Source organism: Armigeres subalbatus, chromosome 3 (assembly GCF_024139115.2).
Source record: "Armigeres subalbatus isolate Guangzhou_Male chromosome 3, GZ_Asu_2, whole genome shotgun sequence".
In the NCBI taxonomy this organism is placed as follows: domain Eukaryota; kingdom Metazoa; phylum Arthropoda; class Insecta; order Diptera; family Culicidae; genus Armigeres; species Armigeres subalbatus.
In genome coordinates this window covers 132,984,625-133,008,087 of record NC_085141.1, presented here as the reverse complement: position 1 = coordinate 133,008,087, position 23,463 = coordinate 132,984,625, and the positions used below count along the sequence as shown (strand labels likewise).

Below are 23,463 nucleotides of genomic sequence, written 5' to 3'. Positions count from 1 at the left end.
TTCGTTCTTGTTGTTGTATGCTACCGGTAGCCGAGTGTAGGACTGTATCTTGTGCTCGGTGCCGTCGGCTGTTCGTATTCCTCCTTCAAGTGCTGTTTTCTGTAGTCCTAACTCCTGTGCTAACCTCGTGTGATCGCCTCCTAGGATGGAGCAGTTGGCGCCACTATCGAGTAACCCTGTAATCTGCCTGCCGAGAACTTCTACTACTGCGTGAGGGCGATTGTCATTGTCGGGGTTGATGATCAGTGAACTGATTTCGAGTGTGTCTGGTATTGTTGAGGGATCGTTGACTTGATGCGAGGACTCTGCTCCCTCGGTTATTGGTTCCCCGCTATCGCGTTTCCCGAACGTTGACGGCACGTTGGACAGCTTCGTAGCGAGAATCCCTTCTGTCCACAGCGGTAGCAGAACAGCACAGCCTGTGGTTTAGCACAATCCATGAAGCGGTGTCCCTCTTCGTCACAATTCCAGCACATAATCACTGCAGGTGGCCCACGAGCGATTGTTGCTTCAGGCATCTGTCCTTGTTGGACATTGGAACTACCGCCCGACGATTGTTGACGCTGCTGGTCGAAAACTTGCCTACTTACTGCTTCACGACGGTCGAATCGTAGTTTGAGAGCGTTCACTTGCTGTAGTATCGCCTCCATATGCTGGTCTATTCTCTCCTCTTCTGGACAGTCGCTTTCCACCGGTACTTCACCACTTGTGTAGCTCTGCGCGTTGTCTACTTCCAATGCATGGACTCTTCCAAAACGTTGCAATGGTTGCTGTGGTTTTGCTTGACGCTGTGACGGATTTGGAGTGGCTAAAGCTGGTTCTATCAAAGCACCGTAAGGCAGCAAGATCCGCCGCTGGTATTGCTGCAGCTTTCGGAGTTCATCCAGTTCCTTACATGCTTTCACCAGCAATCGCATGGAGTTCTGCGAAGCGGCGATGGGCGCGTACGTTGAATTCATGTTCTTCTTGATTATGAACAGCTTCTCCAGATCGCTCATCGGTGGATCAACGTATTGGAATAGAGTCGAGATGTCCTGGTAGAATTTGTTGAACGGCTCTTCCTCGCCTTGTATGCGGTGGTATGCCTCTGCCCTCAAGATATAAGCGTAGCTTGCTGGTAGGAACTCGTGTCTGATTAGGCGTTTGAAATCCTCCCAGGTACCGAATACACCTGTAGCATACATGTTGCTGTACGGCGATTGCTTCTGATGCGGCGAATGTTTCTACTCGTTGCAGGAATGTGTTCAGCGATGAGCCATCCTTTTCCCCCTTGTAGCGGAACGGCCAGTTGTGAATTGCTTTCAGCGTCCTCCTTTCCTCGAACAGCGGCCTCGGAACGTTATCTTGCCAACCTTGGTTTCGATACGGAGCGCGGTTTTCCCATCGCTGATTCAGATTGCGCAGCAACTCATTGCGCAGCTGATTGTACTCCTGGAAGTGTAAATCCTCCCTAACGTCTGGCTCGACTGCTTCTGTTCTCGACTCATACGGAGGTGGAGCGAAGCTACTGAACGTTGGCTCACGCATGCTGGATTCTTTCTGTAGGCTATACCTGCTACTCTGCACCGTTGGACGTTGACTCGCATTCCTGTAACCTCTTCCTCGATTGACTCGTTGAACTTCTAGGGATTCTGCTCCATGTTCACTGCCCTGGACATTTGAACTATTTCGCGTTGGAAGTGCTGCTAACGGATCGGTCATTGTTGGCGTCGATCTGGATTGTTGTCTAACTTCCTCGGTTTGGATGACGAAATCTTGATTTTCTTCATTCGACTGCTCCCTTGGATCTCCGTTCTCGTCGAATCCTCGAAAGTTTGCTCCGGGTGATGTGGAAGTCTGCATCGTTCCTTTGGGAACAGCACCAGTGTTTTTCGCACTATCACTGTTCACTTTTGTTCTCACCTGTTTCTTCGTTCTTCCCAATGCGTCGTCTGTATCCTCCAACGAAAACTGCACCAGTAGCGATAATGTTGCATGAGTTTCACTGTGATTGGCAGGAGGATCTACGATGGCTAAGCGATCGCGATAATGAATTAAACGCGATCGTATTACACGCACTGCTGGAAGATCACCGCGCTTGAAGGCTCCGTCGAGTTCCGAAACTATTTTGCTAACTTCCGATTGACATTGACTGATATTGTCGACAGCTTCCATAACGTGAGAAGAAGTGTCATAAATTGTGTTTTTAATTTCATCTTCCTGCATAAGAGCACGCAAACGGACGGCTCTCGCCCTGCGAGGAAGTGAACCAAGATTAGTTACGTGGCGCAACGCCAATTCGTAACCTATTTCCTCTTCTGTCAGGCTTGCTGGATCCATGATCCTTAAGGTCTAAAATTAGCCAACTAATAAAATAAGTGGTAGGTTCTAAACGTGTTACTAAACAGAAATTGTGCCACAAACTCAACACAAATTTCCAAAAACTCAAAAATCTACAAACCACAAACTAAATGGTTCGTTTTGTTGGGCGCCAGTGTTGTGAAACGACCTTTCCGTGATAAAAGGGGATTAGTCGGCCGGGCTAGTCAACTACAAACGCCACAAAACAAGACTTAGTGTGCAAACATTTTATTATTGTGCTTCATACCCTCCATGCTTCTTTCTGCGGCCCTACTCTCCTGCTCACTATGCATGCTTCTCTTCTTCCCTTTTACATGTTCTTAATCCTAGCACTCACGTCTGCTGCTACCTTTGCTTCGTGCATCTCTCCGCATACCTGTCATCAACCAGACCTGCCCGTCGAAGGTGAGTTGGGGACCCCTGTCTGTGTCAAGGGCTCGTCGATCCACAGGTACCTCGCAGATGGGGCGCTATGTCGGCCGAAGAGGAATTAGATTTACCTCGCCCCCGCTGCTAGGAGCTGACCGAGTGTGATCCCTGCACACCGCCTCTCGAATGAGCTGGTTTACGCCACTCGAACGCTTTTCGCCTCCTACCTCTCACGCAGTGTGGTCCTTACTCGGATCCCTCGGTAGTCCCTCACCTCAATCGTCGTCGCTCTTTGCTTCTCGTTCGGGGAGCCGTTGCTCTTGATCAGCGTGTCTAGCTGCAGAAAGCACAAAAGAAAGAGCCCTGAGGCAAATTTCTGGTTAGAATGAGTGCGGCTAAAAATACCCGTTCATTCGTACTTCCTGGGAAGGCTCTTCTGTTGCTCAAATGTGGACCACGTTCCGAAAGAGTGATGGCGTGCGGGATCCTGCATTAAATGCACTATTAAAACACTTTCTGACCATCATGACAAGTTTTCTTACCCGTCAGTTTGCTTCTCCGAACGCCAACAATGTGTGTTCACTTTAGCTTCCTGGGAAAGCACTTCTGTTGGTCGGATGTGGACCGTGTCCGGAAAGAACGACGCCGTGCGAGATCCTGCATTAAGTCCACCATTAGAAACCATTCTGAACACAATAGGAAGTTTCTTACCCCTCAGTGCGCTCCCCCAGTCGATCGATCGTGTGGTAATCGACACTGGTGCTGGATGTCTGGCCCCCCGGAATTTCGATGCTTGCGCCAAACCAACACACGTTGTGTGGTTGTTCCAGGACTTTGCCGCGCTAATTCTGTGTTCTGTCACGCTTCTTCTGTGCACCTTTGATGATGCCGGTCAATGCGTTCCGGTTCACCTTTTTTTTGCGAGCATGCAACGGTAACACACGCGATGAGCCACAGGTCAGCCCGATTTTCACTTAGTCCGTCGGCTTTCGTTCACTCTTGCAGCGGATGTGGTCGCTGTCACTCTCGTGTGACAGAAAATTTATGTGGGTTTCTTATTTTCAAGTTTATGCCCTTTAGCATTTCTGAGTGTTTACATTCAATCGGGTTTACACTGGGTTTTGTGCACGGAACATATTTGCACACTAGATTATTATTAGTCAACATAGCGCAAAATCATAACTTACGTAACAAAGGCCTCGTACTGTGCTTCGTTGAGGCCGATGATTTTCTCAGGAACTCCCTTGCGTCTCAGGGCGCCCCACACATTCTCGTTATTGAGACGGTCGAAAGCTTTTTCGTAGTCAATGAATACCAAGTAAAGGGACTCTTGGAATCCGTTGACCTGCTCCAGAATGATAAGGAGCGTGACAATATGGTCCACACAGGATCTTCCGACACGGAATCCGGGCTGCTGCCGCCAGAGAGTCGCATCGATCTTCTCCTGAAGCCGGGCTAGGATTATTTTGCATATAACTTTGAGAACGGTACACAGCAACATGATGCCTCGCCAGTTATCGCATACGGTCAGGTCATTCTTTTTAGGTACCTTCACTTAGATACCTTGCATCCAGTCGACCGCGAAAGTTGCTGTGTCCAGATGTTACGAAATAAACGATGCAGTAGTTGAGCGGATGTCATGGGGTCAGCCTTGAGCATCTCGGCTTATATGCGATCTTGGGCTTTATTCGATTTCATTCTTTGGATGGCTGTTTGAATCTCTAGCAGTGATGGAGCAAGTCTAAATTTCCTTAAAGAAATATGAAAAAGCAGCAAAACTAAGCATTTTTCCATTTTGTTAAAAACGTTTAAAGTCAAGGAAAATTTTATCATTTTTATTGCTCTTCTGTATTTTTTTAAATTATCTTTTTTTTATTGCTCTTTGTTGATTATTCGGAGAAAAATTTCTATTTTTCATGGCAATAAGAATTTATTTTGTGGAAAATTTTGTAATTGTTTATTGCTAAAATATTTGATCTATTAATGGAAATGGAAATTTGATTTCTTCATGGAACATTCTTTTTTTATAATTGCAATTTTTGCTTTTAAAAGTGATAATTAATTTTTGTTTTGTGGAAAATTCTCAATTGTTTATGGACATAAATAAATACAATAAAACTAGAATTGGCTCAGTCTCTAGAAGACCTACAGTGCACAGTATACAGTTCATTCATTGCTGTGGTCTGTTTTAGAAATGGAGTGTTTCTAGAAATGTCAGAAAGATGTCATCAATCATAAAAAAGTAGAGCCAGAATATAAATATGACGCCAAGCTATGGAGAATGCACAGGAAGACATCCAATCGACCAGATCGCCGACAATGACAGGGGCCAATCCAGCCAAACCTTCGACAGGTCAGCGGAAGAGAGCTGGTTTCATCAGTTGATGCTCCCTAGACATACGTTAACCACTTGCCCGAGTAATTATTGCGAATATTCCAAAACAATTCTTAAAAAATACCTTCCAATTTTTCAGAGCAAGTCTATGGAAACCAGTCCTAATTAATTTATTATAAAAATATTCCTAATCCATCTTGCAACGTCACTAATTGCCTAGTATAAATCACCGCAAAACATTACCTTGACTCTTGAGTAAGCATCTGTGTTAGGTTGTGAATTGTGCTCACGACCAGAACCGAGGCATTTTCCAAGACATTTTTCATTTCCACTTGATGACTCGCCCGAATATATTTATGACATTGTCTCGAGCACGCCACATAACTCCGCTTTATGTGGTCCCCACTGCTGCAGCGTGCACGCGTGGTTGGTTCTGCACGATCAACTCCCCATCGTGACATTCTTCCTGTCTGTGGCGAGGGAGAGATCATTAAGTAGCATTTAAGTCTAAGACAAGTGTTTCAGTTTGCTACTGTTGATCTAATTTATGACATCCAGTTTTGTAATAAGCGTCAGACAATTAGATTACTCGAAGCCATGAGCACTCGTGTAGGAGTGGATTCCACGCTGAAATTTGATTTCTAATGACCGAGCATAAGCAAAAATAATAACACTTTCATAAGAGTAAACAAAGCCAGGTAAACGGTTTGTTTAGCTTCATTTAATTGAGGATGTTTCATGTAGGTGGATATTTCGATTTGCACAAAACGAAACCACCTACTGGATAATGTTATACATATATGAAACCACCGACCTTCTATCAACACCAGGGCGGCGTTTTAAAGCTGTTGCGAACCGTTGTTATCAGCTCTCAAGTATGTAGATGATTTACGGAGAACGCAAAAAAAAGGCTCTTAGGCTCTTAGTTGAATCTATAAATTATATTTCAACGGCTTAAAAGTAATAACACTACCGGCTATTAAAAAAAATGAAATAAGAATCATTATGCCTTATTTTATTGGTGAGTATACAAAAATAATGTATGATACCATAAATTAGTAACTCCATACTAATTTAAAGTGAAGAACTAGCGATATCTTTAAAATTCACGTAAATAAAGAAAAACGGTCGAATCTATAATGTTCTACCTAACGATTAAACTCAAGAACATTACTTACTCGTTGATTCTGGTAGGCCGTGACTGCGGTAAACGATGTTTCCGGAAATACGAATGTTCGATACGACAGCATGTCCTTCTCGGTTTTGATTGGTCCCCGGTGGTGGTGGTGGTTGTGGTTGTTGTTATTGTTGCTGGTGCTTGTTCGGGAAAAGTGGCAGACATGAAGGCGCGGCTGATACCGATGCATTGAGTTGAGGATGATCTGTTCGGTTCGCGGGTTGGAAACGATAGGAGAAGAGGTTAGATCAGAGGAGGGTGCGAACAAAATGAAGGTGATAAGTGGAGTGCTAACTGGTCTGTTTATATGAGTTTGATGAAATATCAAACATCAAGACGCAGCTTAACGCACTGACAGACACATATTGTAGATGTATTCATGGTGAACTTACGTGTCCGTTATCGTCTAACTGATTGTTGGTCAGTTTCAGCTTGTCGAAAGAAATCGTTTGCTTCATCCACGTGGCACCGGTTGCGGGTGAGTCTTGATGGACGCTTATTCGGGGAGGGGATATCGGATCCGCTTTCCCAGCCACCACCCAGCTGGATCTGAAACATTGCATTTGATCAGCTTGGATAGTCTAGTCAAAACAAATGAATAGAGGAGTGTCTCCGGTTGTGGGATTAGTTGCGATTTTCGCTCTAAACTTTTTTTAAGTCAATAATATGCAGTATTATGACCCTAATGGAAAGTTAGAGACCTCACCTAACTTTTCTTCGAAGTTACTATCTCGCGTTACATATGATTACGGCTTATAAAACAAAACCATATTTTTCGATTTTCTAGCATTAACGATTACCTTGTTAATAAACCTTCATGCTAGGTAAAGCTCCGTTCTTGATATTCCTTAAACAACACTTTTATTGCTATTTTGAGTGAACGTCTCTTGAACCATTTGCACCATAGTGGTTTTTAAGTCCTTTGTTTGGCGCCTTTAAATACCATACTGAGCGTTTTGCTTTGGTTTTTAGGCCGTTCACTTTTTATTGTTTATTTGAAAATCTGGCTTTAAATTATTTTAAAATGCATATTCTTACTAGGTTATCAATATATCGTATGTAAAGCAAAACTGCTCTGGCAAACAAATCTAAACAAACCCGATGATATTTACTAGCTTTGAGCGAACGGCTTAAAAGCCAGACGTGCTGTCGGTAATGCGAGTAAACGGCGTGATTTTTGTTTTAGCTGAAATCTTGTAGTTTTCGAATAGTGTTTCTAATAATCTAACTTTGCTGTTATAATATAACCATTTACGTATAGCATTGACATGTTTTTGGCAATGGAATGAGTTTCTACTTCAATAAATGAATTAAATTAGTCATAGAAAAATTGATCCTCATTTTTCTCAGTTCAGCCTTGTTGGCTTTTCGGCCGTCATCATATGTTTCTAGAGCTATTTATATTGTTTTACACAAAAGGAATAATTCTACAGCTACTAATATGAAGTGTTGATTATTGACCCCGCTACAAGTGGATAAATTTGAAGTAAAGTGCTGGTTCTCATGCCAGCGCACTTCAGTTGCACGGGACAAACACAATCATTGCATTGGATGGAATTTGATATCATATCTCAAAGTACACTTAATGTACTAAAAGACAAAATATCACACTCACCTCCATTCAATGTTTTGGTTCGATGTATCATACTTGGGGAATATATAAAGTGTTAGTCATTAGCTCTGATAATGTGTGCTGTCAAACTACAAGTTTCACTTTACTCAGATTAGCCGTATCTATCAAGTGTCAAAAGTTTTGCAGAGTGGCCCACAACCGGAGACATCGCCCTAATAGTTTTATTTTTATTATACATTTTGATTAACTGTGGGCTTCGTGGCCGTGCGGATAGCGACGTCGATCGGGGCTATGGAGCGCCCCGGTAAGGAGGAAATTTTTTCGTGATCGGAAAATTCTCCACCCGTCCATTGGTTGTTATGTGTCCTGTCCGTTGTCTAGGTGTTTATCCCGAGCAGCACAAGTCTGACAAAAATGGTTGCAGCAACTTGATTGTGACCAAATCTAATCGCATATCTGTTGCAACAACATATGTGGGACATGTGTGCTGCTAGGGATAAGTGTTCAGTCTGTACGAACTCTGGTCGAAGACGGTGTTCTTGTCTTGTCTTGAATCGAGTTGAACCAGCTTGAGGTTTCAACAAATACTTTACATATATGTTCAAATTAATACTTTAAATATTTGTTCAATACTTAATGACCCGATTGTTGATTGTTATATAAGATTTAAGCTCAATGTCATTTGTTTTACTTTTCTTATTCTGATCAATAATATGTAACACTCCTCTACTTTTGACGTAGGACTTACGTCTCTCTTTACTATACCGGATGCCATTTTAAAATATTCAAATCGACCGCGTTACGCTGTGTTGAAAGATTTTAAACGTTAATAGCGTTCGTCTCAGTGGACGAATTTCTGCGGTAAGCCCCTCAATCGACAGATTTCAAGTATGCCTCCATGTCCATGCTTGATAAGACCCGAAAAACTTGTTTCAATAGGCATGAAACTGTTTTCAATGAAAAACATTGAGCTCAAGGGAACCTATAAATATGGGTACCGCATAATTCTTGCATCATTCCATTACCACGTTCTGATTGGTGCAGACACCAGCGAATGAGCAGCCGCTGGGTCTGCCGAGAAGCCATAAAATAGCGCAACGCGATTTTTTCCTTTCATTCTGACCGGGACAAGCGAAGCAACTGCATCATCGATGGAACAGCACTCACACCTTTTAGCAGGAAATGAAATCATCGAAGCCACCATCATCAGCCGAAACCTAGCCAGTACAGCAGCAGTCCACCCTACAGACCCGACAAAGCAGCAATGCTGAGCAGATACCGGCAGCAGCAGCAGAGTCGAGCCGAGACCGGCCGGCATCGGTGCTGAGCCGAGACAGGCTGAAGAAAAGCCACATGATGCAGCATGTATGTCCAAAAAACAAACGGTTCTTCCGAGAGCCAATAATAGAGATCAATATCAATGCTTTCAATACCCTTCGGGATAGAAATTGTACTTGGGTGCCAAATCCAATATTCTAGAGATAAAATTTTATGCGTGATTTTCATAAATAGCGTCAAAACTAACAGTAGATTTTTTTTTTCTGATTTAACCGCGAAGTGGACGAAGGACTTCGCTTGACCATGCCTTTAAAGATTCATAAGATGTCCAAATCTCTCACTTAATCTTATTTGGATAAAGAAAACACCGATTACAGCTAAAACATTAATAAACTATCAATCGATTTTTCATCAAATGTTGGGTTTTTTGGCATTGATCAAAAAATATCTAGATAAACATTGTTTGCTACTGACCGCACACAAAGCGAACGTGACTAAATGATCGTCCCATGTTACCAATTCTAAATCTTATCACCCGAAATCCCATGTCCGGGTGTTTCCTTCCTTCTACTTCTAACAATGTTGTCTCAGAAAAGAACACGTACTTCCCACCTGAACTGCAATTCTAAGCTCGCTTGCCCGGCTTATTGGTCTGTATCTAGCGAAAGGTCCCGTTAGGAAATAGACGCCAGCAGCGAGCAACAAGCGTAAAAAAGAAGAAACCCTTCTCGAACGCGTTGATGATGATGACGCTTTGGCTGACAAAGAAGCGGTATATAAGACACTAGCTGATTGGCCCACCAATTGGGAAGCAGAGAAGATTCAAAATAAGGTATAAAAGAAAAGTGCATTCGCTCGCAGAGCATTCAGTCTTTTTTATACCATCACTAGAAATTCGCGGTTATTTGAAAATATCGTTTTCTTATTTTTTGCACTTAGCCGAAGCAAACAGCCTTTTTCAAGGCTCTAAGGGTTAAAATAATGTTCTCCTTCAGTCGCTATCGCACGGATTAGAAGGCCCTTCAGTGGAAAGGCTGAGATACAGTCTACATCCCCTGCCGAGCCAACTTGTGGTTTATTTCAGGCAGTTCTTCAGTGGAAAGGTTGCCACTGTCGAGGCTAATATTTCGTGACCGGACAGATACTTCCTGAATTTTTTTGATGATTCTTGTTCGAGGTAGATTTGATTTCTGTGTCGGTTTGATGAGAAGATTTTGCCAAGGAATGGTATGCAACGCCGATTATTTATCCAAAATAGTTGATGTGAGAGATTTGGACATATTATGTATCTTGAAGGCATGGTCAAGTCAAGTCCTACGTCCACCTAGCGGTTATGTCATAGACATTACCCACTGTTCGTTTTTTTTACTGTAATCCGTAGTTTTTGAAAGTGACAAATATATCTGATTGTAACCACGGGGGGTGGTTCTGGGAATTCAAAGCGCGTGGGATCGATACCAATATCCTGTTTCCAATTAATTTTTCGTCTTTTCTCCCAAATAACAATAACGAGAAGTTTTTCCGTGTAATAAATAGTATTTTTCATGTTTTAATAATTTAATAACAAATCTGAAGCACTGGCAATTTTGAATGTCCTAAGGTAGATTTGAATAAAAAATATGAATCGAAACTTCTAGTTCAATTCTCCCAGGAGACAAAATTCATTGAAAATATGAAACAAGCCTTTTTGCACAATTTGTGTGAAAATATTATGTCTGAAACTCGATTATGCATATGCACAACATGTGATAGAATTAGTTAAGAAAAGGTGTTGGAGGGTAACCGCCCCTTCGGTGGGGTTTGATCCCACGAAACCAGTACGCTAGACAGGTGCTTTCCCTACTAAGCCACGGGTACGGTAGCGGGTACTGATTAAACCAAATTCCCAGCACCGGGCACCAGCCAAACTCTTGCAATACATTTTTGTTTATTTGTTTATTTGTTTACCTCCAACTGACCTTTAATGGTCTTATTGAATAACTTAATATTAACATACAATGGCAGTGGCGTTACATTTTAATAAGCTACAAGAAATTATACACTAAACGATAATTTTCGACATCACACTACGAGCAATAATTTCAAGCCCACATCTCACAATCATCTTATTTTATACATAGGCTTCACAGATACAAAAATTGAAGCAGACAGTAATTACATATGACAAATTAAAAATATAAATTATCACGGATTTAAATAATGTAAATATAAAAACAAACGATGAAACAGTATACAAATACAATGAAGTTAAATTCTAGTTGGCTTCCATGTTTTTCTGGGCTTTTCGACAAATTCTCGATACTTTATTTCAGTCGGCCACATATCTGACTGCAATGCAATTTGCTTATATCTATTGTCAAGCATGACTTTAAATGATACATAGTCTACGGTATCGCATTCTTTCCATTTGGGAACGAGTTTTTTCACTCTAATCGAATTATTATTTGCTATCCCGAGTGATTGCGCTACTAATGAATTAATTTCTTCCTCCGTTACTTACGTCATAAATAATGAAAAACTGTCATGCATTTCGGTATGCATTGCAATTGAACTTGTTTCACCTTCCTGGAGTATCGGTGATCCAATCGGGGTGGAATGAGGTGGCTTTGATTCATCTAATCGTTTTATAACATTCTCGGTCTTGTCCATTGATGAAATTAGTTCCTTTAAAGCACTGACCTTTACAGTGATGTCATCGGCTAGCTTTGCAACAGCAGATCGGCAGGATACGAAGTTTTCTGGATCATCTGTTTTCGTGTGTTGATGGCGTTGACGATCATGGAATGCAGAGAGGCAATCATCGCACAACCATATAACGTTCCGACGCAGCTTGCGTGAAATGTTCTATAACATTCCCCCTCGCATACAACAAACAATTCAGTTCTGCAGTCCACTTGTAGCAGGCACTTCCCACAAGACATGGTTGGTTCGGCTTTACAAATGAAGCAAACGATGGCGCACTTTCAATTGATAGGTACGGTTGTGTCTTTTGGCGATTTTCTCCAGAAATCGAGATGCAGATTTTGTTTTCAGCTACCGTAATCGAAAGAGCGGAACACTAATGTCAATAATATTTAGTTTGATTGTTTTCTTATCGCGTTTTGACGGGATTTCGAGACGATTTAACGGACATCAACAAAAACGTTAACACTTGCTCAAACGGCAACAACAACAACATTTTCAGAACTAACTCTCTCATATGTATTTTTGTATAGCACCTGTCTAGCGTACTGGTTTCGTGGGATCAACCGAAGGGGCGGCTAATATCTTTTCCGAACTAAATCCATCACATGTTGTGCATATCCATTACACACTTCCGGTGGTGCAAAGGGCCGACTTGAAAGATCTTCATCCTGAGCGTTGCCCGGCTATCGCTTTAACCTGTTGCCAGGTTAGATTTCGGTCGACTTCTTTTATTTCTTTATTGAGACTCCGCCGCTAGCCTAATTAGAGTTAAAAATTCGTATTTTGGTGCGTTCACTTATCTGCCTGTTTTTCCAGATATTTCTTAAACTTGCAAAGGCAGCCTTTGCTTTCTTGATCTGTGCGCCTATGTCGATCTTGGTACCGCCGTCTGACGCCATTTGGCTACCAAGATATTGGAAGCTTTCAACATTCTCCACTGGTTGCCCGGCTACTGTGAAACTGGAAGGAGTCACCGTGTTTACATCCAACGATTTGGTTTTGTTGACGTTGATTACTAAACCTGCCGAAAAGGAGCGCTCGGCAAGGTCGTTGAGCTTATTCTGCATAGCAGAGCGCCGTTGCGCGAGGAGTTCACGGTCAATCGCATCTACCAGAATCTCGTCGATTACGATGAGGAACAGTAACGGTGATAGAATACATCCTTGCCTCACACCAGCTACGACCCGAAAAGGGTCGGACAGGACCCCATTGTGCAGCACTCTACACGAAAAGGCCTCGTACTGTGCTTCGATGAGGCCGATGATTTTCTCAGGAACTCCCTTGCGTCTCAGGGCGCCCCACATATTCTCGTGATTGAGACGGTCGAAAGCTTTTTCGTAGTCAATGAATACCAAGTAAAGGGACTCTTGGAATTCGTTGACCTGCTCCAGTATGATGCGGAGCGTGACAATATGGTTCACACAGGATCTTCCGGCACGGAATCCGGCCTGCTGTCGCCGGAGAGTCGCATCGATTTTCTCCTGAATCCGGGCTAGGATAATTTTGCATAGAACTTTGAGAACGGTACACAGCAACATAATGCCTCGCCAGTTATAGCATACAGTCAGGTCACCTATTTTGGGCACCTTTACTAAGATACATTGCATCCAATCGACCGGGAAAGATGCGGTGTCCCAGATATTACGAAATAAACGATGCAGTAGTTGAGCGGATGTCATGGGGTCAGCTTTGAGCATCTCGGCTGATATGCGATCGACCCCTGGGGCTTTATTCGATTACAAGCTTTGGATGGCTGTTTGAATCTCTAGCAGTGATGGAGCTTCGGTATTGACGCGTGTTATACGTCGGATCCTAGGCAGATCATGCCGAGGTGGTGATGGCCTGGCTGGCACAAAAAGTTGTTCAAAGTGCTCTCGAACCAGCGTTTCAGCTGGTCAGTTGGGTCGGTCAATAACTGATCATTCGCGTCTTTCACATGCATCGTTTCATTCAACTTCGCCCTGCTTAAACGTCGTGCGATATCGTAGAGGAGGCGAATGCCCCCGGTTGCGGCGGCTCTCTCTCTCCTTCGTCGGCCAAAGGGTCTGCCCACGCTCGCTTGTCCCGTCGAAATGAGCGTTTTACATCCTTCTCAAGAGCCGAGTATCGTTGACGGGCTAAGACTTTAGCTCCTCTAGTTTTTGATCGCTCTATCGCGGCTTTGGCTTCTCTTCGCTCCTCTATCTTCCTCTAGGTCTCATCGGTGATCCATTGTTTTCTCTGGGTGCGCAGTTCGCCCAGATTGTTCTCGCTGGTGTCGATGAAGGCATTCTTGATGGCGTCCATTGGTCTTCCACGCTGCCACCTTCCGGAATATCTGCAGCACGCGTCTCCAGTTCTTCAACGAAGGACCGTCTCACCGTGGCATCTTCCAGTCGGCGTGTGTTGAATCGCCGTCCAACTCTGTCCTCCTGCTGACGAATTCGCGAAATACGCAGGCGTATTTCGCCGATGAGGAGGTGATCATTAGACGCGATATCGGCACTACGTTTATTCCGTACATCAAGAAGGCTTCGTTTCCATTTTCGGCTGATGCAGATGTGGTCGATTTGATTTTCTGTAAAGCCGTCACGGGAGACCCACGTGACCTTGTGAACCGGTCGATGAGGGAAGAGCGATCCCCCGATCACCATGTCGTTATTACCACAAAACTCTGCGAACAGCTCTCCGTTTTCGCTCATTTCTCCGATTTCTCTCTCCATGGCGTCCCATAATGCGCTCATGGTTCGAGTTGTCGGATCCGATCTTCGCATTGAAGTCGCCCAAACAGATCTTGATATCACCCTTCGGGATTCTATCTACGACGGCATTGAGTTGACTGTAGAAGTTCTCTTTGTCTTGTTTCAGACATTGGCAGAATAAAATCATTCAGTATAGTCACAATCAATAAAACATGTTTATCATATATATGCGCTTATATGAAAGTTCTATTCCTGACCCGATGGAAACAATTCTCGCTTAACTTTTCAAAAGGACCTAATATTTCAATCAACAGACCGATATGAAAGCTTTTGATTGCAGCACTGTTGCACTGTTGCAACAAGTTGCAAAAAGATGATTTTTTTAGCACGAGTTGTACGTTTATCCAACGAGGCGAGTTTTGTAACGAGTTGCAAACGCTATTTTTTGCAAAGACGATAAATGGACTTTAATTTGATAAGTCGATACCCAAATTGTACAGTCTAATTTACTCCACATGTTCATTCTTGCAAATAAATTATGTTGCTGCGGAGAACAATCAGATTCCATGTTACCGTGCCACATTGCATAGTTCGATAAGCTGTGAGGTGATAGATGTACTTGGATAGTGACGTGGTGATCACTGTACCAATAGGCAGAATAACAGCGATTTCAACAATGCTTGTTCTCTCATATGGCCCTCTGCTAATCTTCAGTTTCTATTCATTTCACACTTGCCGCTCGCTTGCGGTGTCAATCGAATCTGTATCTTCATTACTTTTATCTACTCCCTTTCGCTTTGAGTAGTATAATTATCACCGAAAAAAGCCAATAAATTAATTTCGATAAAGTCACGCGGTGATCAAAGCTTTCCTAATTATAGAATTCATTCCGTGCCGATAGTTCGAACGAGCCAGACGTGTGTGCTGTGTCTCATCGCGGATTGTGTTCGGTAGTGCGAGTGCTATTGTGTGGTGCGTATCCTACCTACGGATCCAAGGCGATCACTGTCGGCGAGGGGAAGTAGCTGCTTCTGGCGACGCCAGTGAAGCAGGCTATTGTTACTGCTGCTACCTACAGCAGCAGCCGCAGATAAGTGGCAAAGATTGTTGTATTGTTCTCTCACAGAGTGGGTCTGATTAGAATAGTTTGAATTAGTTTTTTTTCTAATTAATTAATAGTTATTAGTTCTTAGCTTGTAATAACTATACTTCCAACACCTTGCGAGGTGATAATGGAGGCGGAGACTGCGGAGGGCAGTGGGCCTCCCAAAGATGGTGGTCGCACACGATTCTACCATGCATCTTCTCCTGGGCCTTGGGTTGTTTACTTTCGGCAGAAAGTGAAAAGCCTCGATTTTCTCGGCATCAAGCGAGATTTGACGCGTCGTTTTACGAAGCTTGATTTTAATCAGATCAACAGGAACAAACTACGAATCACCGCACCTACATACCAGGTGGCGAACGAAATTGCTAAAGACAAGGCGTACAATGTAGAATATTTAGTTTATGTCCCCTCGCGGGAGGTCGAAATCGAAGTTGTGATCAACGCAGCGAGCCTGACTTGCAAGGATGTACTTGCGGGAAAAGGCCGCTTAAAGAATGCAATGGAGTCTAATGTGGATTTTCTGGATTGCAAGGAGTTGCATTCAGCTGCCATGGTAGATGGTAAAAGAGTGTATTCTAAGTCAGGTTCGCTTCGGGTGACGTTCGCCGGTTCGATTCTCCCAAAATATGTAGATATTGAAAATATGTTATTTCCGGTGCGTCTTTTTGTGCCGAGGGTGTTCAATTGTACCAACTGCAAACAGTTGGGGCACACTGCCGAGTTTTGCGACAACAAGCCCCGTTGTGGCAAATGTTTTGAAAAGCATAGGGAGGAGTCCTGTCAACAACAAGCTACAAAGTGCGCTTATTGTGGCATGGATCCTCCCCATGGTTTGCAAGAAAGCCCGGTGTACAAAAAGCGCACCCAAAAAGTGAAGCGCTCGTTGGTACAGCGCTCCAAGCAGTCTTATGCGGAAATGGTTAAGTCGCAAGACACATCCGCCACAACCACCGCCACGGATGCTATTTCAGCTGCCGTTCGAGTAAGTGATTACTACGATTCCATTGCCACTGATGAATTGGACTCCGACGTAGCTGATATGGATGATTCTTCGGAGGTACACGTGCCCGAAAAGAGGAAGCAACCGTCTTCCCCGGGATCGCGCCGTAAGAGAACAAAAGTCATCCATAAAAGCTTGCCAAAATCTGAAGGTAATGGGGGATTATTTAAAATCCCGAAGCAATCTGTCTTCACCGCTTCATTGCCTAAAACCGATGTTTCCAAGAAACATCCGGTTAGGAGAATCAATGAAAGAAAAAATGCAATTCGCACTTCCAGAAAAAATATTCCGTCCAAGCGAGGATTGATCTCCTTTAAGGACCTTGTGGACCGTTTTTTGAATTTGTTCAATATTCCGAATTCATTGAGGCCAATCATTGACCTCTTTATACCAACAAAAGAAAGTTATCTGAAGCAATTGACTGTTTGATGGCCCCTTCTTGCAGAAATTGTATCTTTCGATGGATAATACGGCCATACAAGATACAATCGCTGTGCTGCAGTGGAACTGTCATAGTCTGAAAAATAAATTAGGCGTGTTCAAGTTTTTGATTCGCAATTCCGATTGCGATATATTTGCACTCTGTGAAACATGGCTTTCTTCTGAAGATGAAATCAACTTCCACGATTTTAATATTATTCGCCAAGATCGGGATGATCATTATGGTGACGTTCTTTTGGGGATCAAAAAATGCTACTCCTTCTACAGAATTCCCATTCCGACTGCTAATGGCCTAGAGATCGTCGCTTGCCAAATAAATGTAAAGAATAAAGATCTTTGCATAGCTTCAGTTTACATTCCTCCAAATGCCTCACTTAATCGTCGGCATTTTTGGAGCGCAGTCTCCCTCCTATCATCTCCAGTATTGATATTGGGTGATATGAACGCACATGGTATTGGATGGGGCGAAACGTATGACGATTATAGAGCGTCTATTTTCTATGATTTGTGTGACGATTTCAATTTGAATATTTTGAACACTGGTGAAGTAACTCGAATAGGACCAAATGGTCAACAAAGCCGTATTGATCTGTCTTTATGTTCAAATTCACTATCATTAGATTGCACGTGGAAGGTAATTCAAGATCCCCATGGTAGTGACCATATGCCGATAGTCACCACAATTAAGAGTGGCTATCAACAATCTGAGCCAGTTAATGTTCCTTTCGATCTCACGAAGAACATTGACTGGCAATAATTTGCATCGGCGGTAAAAATTGGTATTGAATCAACTGATATTCTTCCACCTTTGGATGAATATCGATTCCTTACTGAGTTGATTAAAAAAAGCGCACTAGAAGCTCAGCAACGACGCGTTCCAAGTACATCTGTCATCAGAAGACCAGCCACTCCTGGATGGGATGATGAATGTACTAAGTTGTATTCTGAGAAATCTGATGCCTTCAAGGCCTTCCGTGAACACGGAAGGTCAGAGCTTTTTGAAGAGTATTTGAGGCTCGAAAGAAAACTCAAAAATCTTCTCAAGGCAAAAAAACGTAGCTACTGGCGACGTTTTGTCGAGGGACTATCGCGAGAAACCTCAATGACAACACTTTGGAAAACGGCTCGCAACATGCGGAACCGCATTTCCACCAATGAGAGTGAAGAATACTCCAATCGATGGATATTCAACTTCGCAAAAAATGTCTGCCCAGATTCCGTACCAGCAGAACCGCTATTTCGAGAATCAGTCACTGATCCCGGTTCTTTGGGTGGACCATTCCCAATGCTGGAACTTTCTATGTCTCTTCTTTCATCGAATAACTCTGCTCCGGGATGCGATAACATCAAATTCAATCTTCTGAAAAACCTCCCAGATATCGCAAAAAGACGATTAGTTGACCTGTACAACTGTTTCATGGAGTACAACATCGTACCCCCAGAATGGCGACAGGTGAAAGTAATAGCTATTCAAAAGCCTGGGAAACCAGCGTCTGATCACAATTCGTACCGACCGATTGCCATGCTATCATGCATGAGAAAATTATTGGAGAAAATGATCCTTTCAAGAATCGACCATTGGGTCGAAGAAAATGCATTGCTTTCAAATACTCAGTTTGGATTTCGAAAAGGGAAAGGAACAAACGATTGCCTAGCGTTGCTTTCTTCAGATATACAACTAGCCTTTGCGCACAAGGAGCAGTTGGCTTCAGTATTTTTGGACATTAAGGGCGCTTTTGATTCAGTTTCCATAGAAGTACTGTCAGACAATCTGCACAGTAATGGATTACCCGTTATTTTGAATAATTTCTTGTACAATTTGTTGTCAGAAAAACAAATGAACTTCACACTCGGCACTCTGCCAACTTCCAGAACTAGTTACATGGGCCTTCCCCAAGGTTCATGTTTAAGTCCCTTGCTTTATAATTTCTATGTCAAAGATATTGACAATGGTTTGGAAGGACAATGCACGCTCAGACAACTTGCAGATGATGCCGTGGTCTCTCTAAGAGGTCCATGTGCAGCTGTCTTGCAAGGACCATTGCAAAGTACCTTAGATAATCTGACTGTTTAGGCCAGACATTTAGGAATCGAGTTTTCACCGCAAAAACTCAATTGGTTGTGTTTACTAAGAAGCGGTATCCTGCTCAACTGAAACTCAAGCTGTTGAATGATGACATCAACCAATCTTTATCTTCTAAATACCTTGGGGTCGTGTTTGATTCCAAATGTACCTGGAAGCTCCACATTGAGTATTTGATACAAAAATGCCGGAAAAGGATCCATTTTCTACGTTCTATCTCCGGAACATGGTGGGGTGCTCACCCGGAAGACCCCATCAAACTCTATAGAACGACTATTCTCTCTGTTTTAGAGTATGGCTTCGTCTGCTTCCTCTCAGCAGCTGATTGCCACCTGATCAAATTGGAACGAATTCAGTATCGTTGTTTGCGTATTGCCCTTGGCTGCATGCATTCAACGCATAACATGAGCCTGGAGGTGCTTGCTGGAGTCACTCCTTTAAAGCACCGTTACTGGGAGCTCTCACTTAGAATACTCATCAAATGTGGAACAAGTAACACACTTGTTCTAGATAACTTCGATAATATGCTTGAACTATCTTGTCGTTCAAGATTCCTGAGAGTTTATCTCAACTACATATCATCAGATCTTTGTCTTCCGTGTTATAATCCCCCTCGAGTTCACTTCACCAACGACAGTTCCTCAATTGTATACGATCTGTCCATGAAACATGCTATTCAAGGAATACCAGATCATCTTCGACAAATATCTATTCCCTCACTTTTTTCTGAAAAATATGAACATGTCAATTGCAACAACAGATATTTCACTGATGGTTCTCGCATCAACAGATCCACTGGCTTCGGTGTTTTCAATGTAACTTCAACCACCTTCCGAAAACTTCAGGAACCATTTTCGGTTTATGTTGCTGAGCTGGCAGCTCAAGATTACCTTTGTTTGGGTCCCATCTCACTGCTCAATCTACGGCAATGAGAAGGCAGACTCGCTGGCAAAGGTGGGCGCACAGGAAGGTGAGGTTTATGATAGACAATTCTCGAGCAACGAGTTTTTCCCATTAGTCCGTCAGAGTACTCTTCAAAGTTGGCAAAGGAATTGGACACACAATGAACTCGGACGGTGGCTATTTTCCATAGTTCCAAAAGTTTCTGGGCGAGCGTGGTTCAGAGGTGAGGACTTAAGTCGAGGCTTCATTCGCGTGATGTCAAGACTTATGTCCAATCACTATTCACTAAACGCACATCTGTACAGAATAAACCTTGTCGATAGCAACTTATGTAGGTGCGGAGCCGGTTATGATGACATCGATCACGTAGTTTGGTTCTGCTCGGAAAATGACGCCTCTAGAGAGCGACTATTGGATACCCTAGTGGCCCGAGGTAAACAACCCTTCAGGGAAATTCGAGGTGTTTTGGGGGATCGTGATGCGGTCTTTTTTCTGACAGGACATTTATTTTCTGACAGATATTTATTTTCCGGCAGGACATTTATAGTTTCATTTGTGATTCTGACATCAAAATCTAATTTTTTTTTCTTCTGTCAAAGTTTTTTTTTTGTACTGTCTCTGTCTCTATGTTCCGTAGATCTCCGTTACTCAGGCCATCCGGAAGACACTCCCAGTAGAACCAATCCTCGAGCACGACGACAGGCCACATCGTCTCTTACGCCAAATGCCCGGATGAGCAGCCGAAATTCCTTGATTCCGAATCCTAAGCCTCGTCCATCCTTAAATATTGTAAACTAACCTCGAGTCACCACGAGTACGCTGGCTCCTATCCCTCTCTTACTAACTGAAAAAATGACATTGATTGTATATATCACAAAGAAATATGGCTCCGTAAAGTGTTATACACGCCTGAGCCTACTAAATAAACGAACTTGGGAAAAAAAAATTATAGAATCCAATTGGCGAAAAATTGATGAAATACAGTTCGAATAAGATTCAATTTGGGCGAAGTATGAGCTTGCGAGAGTTATGCGTGAAGAGATTTAGCGCGCTCTTGTATGAATCTCTGAAAATATGCCACGAATCAATAGAACTGTTTACGCTTGCCGAACAGCACTTTAGCAGGTTGAAATCGCTGTTATTTTGCCTGTCTTGGTACAGTGATCACCACGTCACTATCCAAGCCGTTCCTGGGTGGACGTTAGGCAGAATAACAGCGATTTCAACAATGCTTGTTCTCTCATATGGCTCTCTGCTAATCTTCAGTTTCTATTCATTTCACACTTGCCGCTCGCTCGCGGTGTCAATCGAATCTGTATCTTCATTACTTTCATCTACTCCCTTTCGCTTTGAGTAGTATAATTATCACCGAAAAAAGTCAATAAATTAATTTCGACGAAGCTAATTCAGCAAAATGTAGTCATGTAACTACTGTTCTGATGTTGGTTTTTAATTATAGCATGCAAATGAGTGTTATAATGAATATTATGCAATCCATTTGAGTTGCATAATGTTCGTTAAAGTACCTACCCATTTCGTTGGTATGGAAAAGTAGGCCGTTTTATCACTCAAAGACGAACTGTAAATCACATATTATGATCAGGAATTGCAAGCTTTTTTTTTGCAATTCCTGATCATAATACCTGCCCAAGTAACATTTCAAGTTTTATTCCGCTCTAGAAATAGTTTTCAAGATCGAATTACAAGAACTGACAATAAAACCCATTACTACAGGATTACCTTCTGATGACCACTATAAGAGTAAGATATGTCCAAGTGGCCCTCTCTAGATTACCACTATAAACCTCTTATAAGAGTATATAAAAATCCGTTTCAAGCCGCCCGCAAAAAAGGGAATTTGGCTGCGGCAGCTGTCAAAAATTTGCTTTGAAAAAAGAGAAACAAAATCTTGCAAACAAATAATAACAAACTAAAGTGTTGATGAAAATCATGATGAGGATGACTACAAAATAATACTTTTTTTAAAAGTTTTTTCTCCAATGTACTTTCATGGAAACGAGGTGCGCGCTCGATTTCATGGTGAAAGCTAGTGCAAAAATGAGATTAAGCACTACGCGCCCGCAAAATAATATAGTTTTGGGCAATAAATTTAAAATTATTATAATATCAATAACGTAAATCTTCACTAAACTAATTGACATTACACCCAGATATGTTTGTTTTTTATATCCTTTACCAAAAACGTGTCTTTTTGCGGCGAAAACACCGTCTAATCATAAATTCCAGTGATAAATTTCACTGACTTGAGGATGGTTCTTCATTTCCAATATGGCCATCATAGATTTCGATCAGAAAAATGTTGCTCTTATTAAACACCGTTATAAACCCTTTGCAATGTAAATATTCTTATTGGGGTTATTCATTTGACCACATTACGACCCAAAATTATGGCTTTGATCAAGCTTTGAAAATTAGACTTATTACGCTCTTCGTTACAACCGTAGAGCTGCTAACAAGACCAGTCGGCATTTGACGTTTGAAGCTTTTCGAATAGATTTATTAGAGGTTTATTGATAGCAATAAGATCGCTAATAAATCTGAGCAACTAGCCATGGTGACTGCTGTCATAAATCCGCTATAAGAATTAAATAAATCTAACAAGCATGAAAATTGTTACTTGGGTGGTTCACGGCTCGTATTTTAGTGGTAAAACAACCTACCTTTCCATACCAATGAGATGGGTGCTTAAATGGTCGTGATTAAATGATCAAATGCTCATTTGGGTGCTATAATGGAAAACTGGCATTGGAACAGTAGTTACATGACCACATTTTGCTCAATTAGTTTTGGTAAGTGTACAAATTGTGTATTTTCTGTTTCGCGTAATATAGGGTTATATATATATGCAATATGTATATTAGGAACGACCAGGGTAGATAACGAAAAATCCCTCTGTTTTGGCTTTTCTGGTCATAGAATTTATAAAGCGGAGTGATTCTACAACATCCGACGTTTCGACCCTTGGTTTGGGCCTTCTTCTTCGGGCCTATAACCTCCCTGAAGAAGGCCCAAACCAAGGGTCGAAACGTCGGATGTTGTAGAATCACTCCGCTTTATAAATTCTATGACCAGAAAAGCCAAAACAGAGGGATTTTTCGTTATATGCAATATGTTATAATGTTTGTTTTCTACAGCAACATGATTTTTTGGCAAGAATTATCATGTGACGTAAATCGACGTACCGTTTTGGTCCAGATTTATCATATTAAAGCCCATTTTTCGTCATTGCAAAAAATAGCGCGTGCAACTCGTTACAAAACTCGATTTTTTCAGCACTCTTGGTTGCAAATACTTTTAATGCTGTCCTTTCATCACGCTTTCGAAAAATGGCACCTTCTACTTGGCCTATATCGTTCACCGGCAAAAAATGAAGTCTCATCAATTATTATATTAGTAACATGTGTCTAAAAGTAATTGTTTACACTTTGTATTTTTAGGAATTAATATTTTTTTGTACTTCTTTACATATTTG

At 42.3% G+C, this 23,463-nt stretch overlaps 2 protein-coding genes across 3 annotated transcripts in view; one reads left to right on the top strand and one right to left on the bottom strand.

Annotated features, from left to right (window-relative positions):
- LOC134225264 (uncharacterized) overlaps nt 1-23,463 on the top strand; it is a 303,832-nt gene that overhangs the window by 63,762 nt on the left and 216,607 nt on the right. The window lies entirely within an intron of this gene.
- LOC134225263 (T-box transcription factor TBX1) overlaps nt 1-23,463 on the bottom strand; it is a 104,119-nt gene that overhangs the window by 28,273 nt on the left and 52,383 nt on the right. For both annotated transcript variants that reach the window (XM_062705191.1, XM_062705192.1), the window contains 2 exons: nt 6,614-6,770; nt 6,223-6,426 (listed from right to left, as the gene is read on the bottom strand). In XM_062705191.1, coding sequence (XP_062561175.1) covers nt 6,223-6,426; nt 6,614-6,770 — 361 coding nt within the window. The remainder of the gene's footprint in view (nt 1-6,222; nt 6,427-6,613; nt 6,771-23,463) is intronic.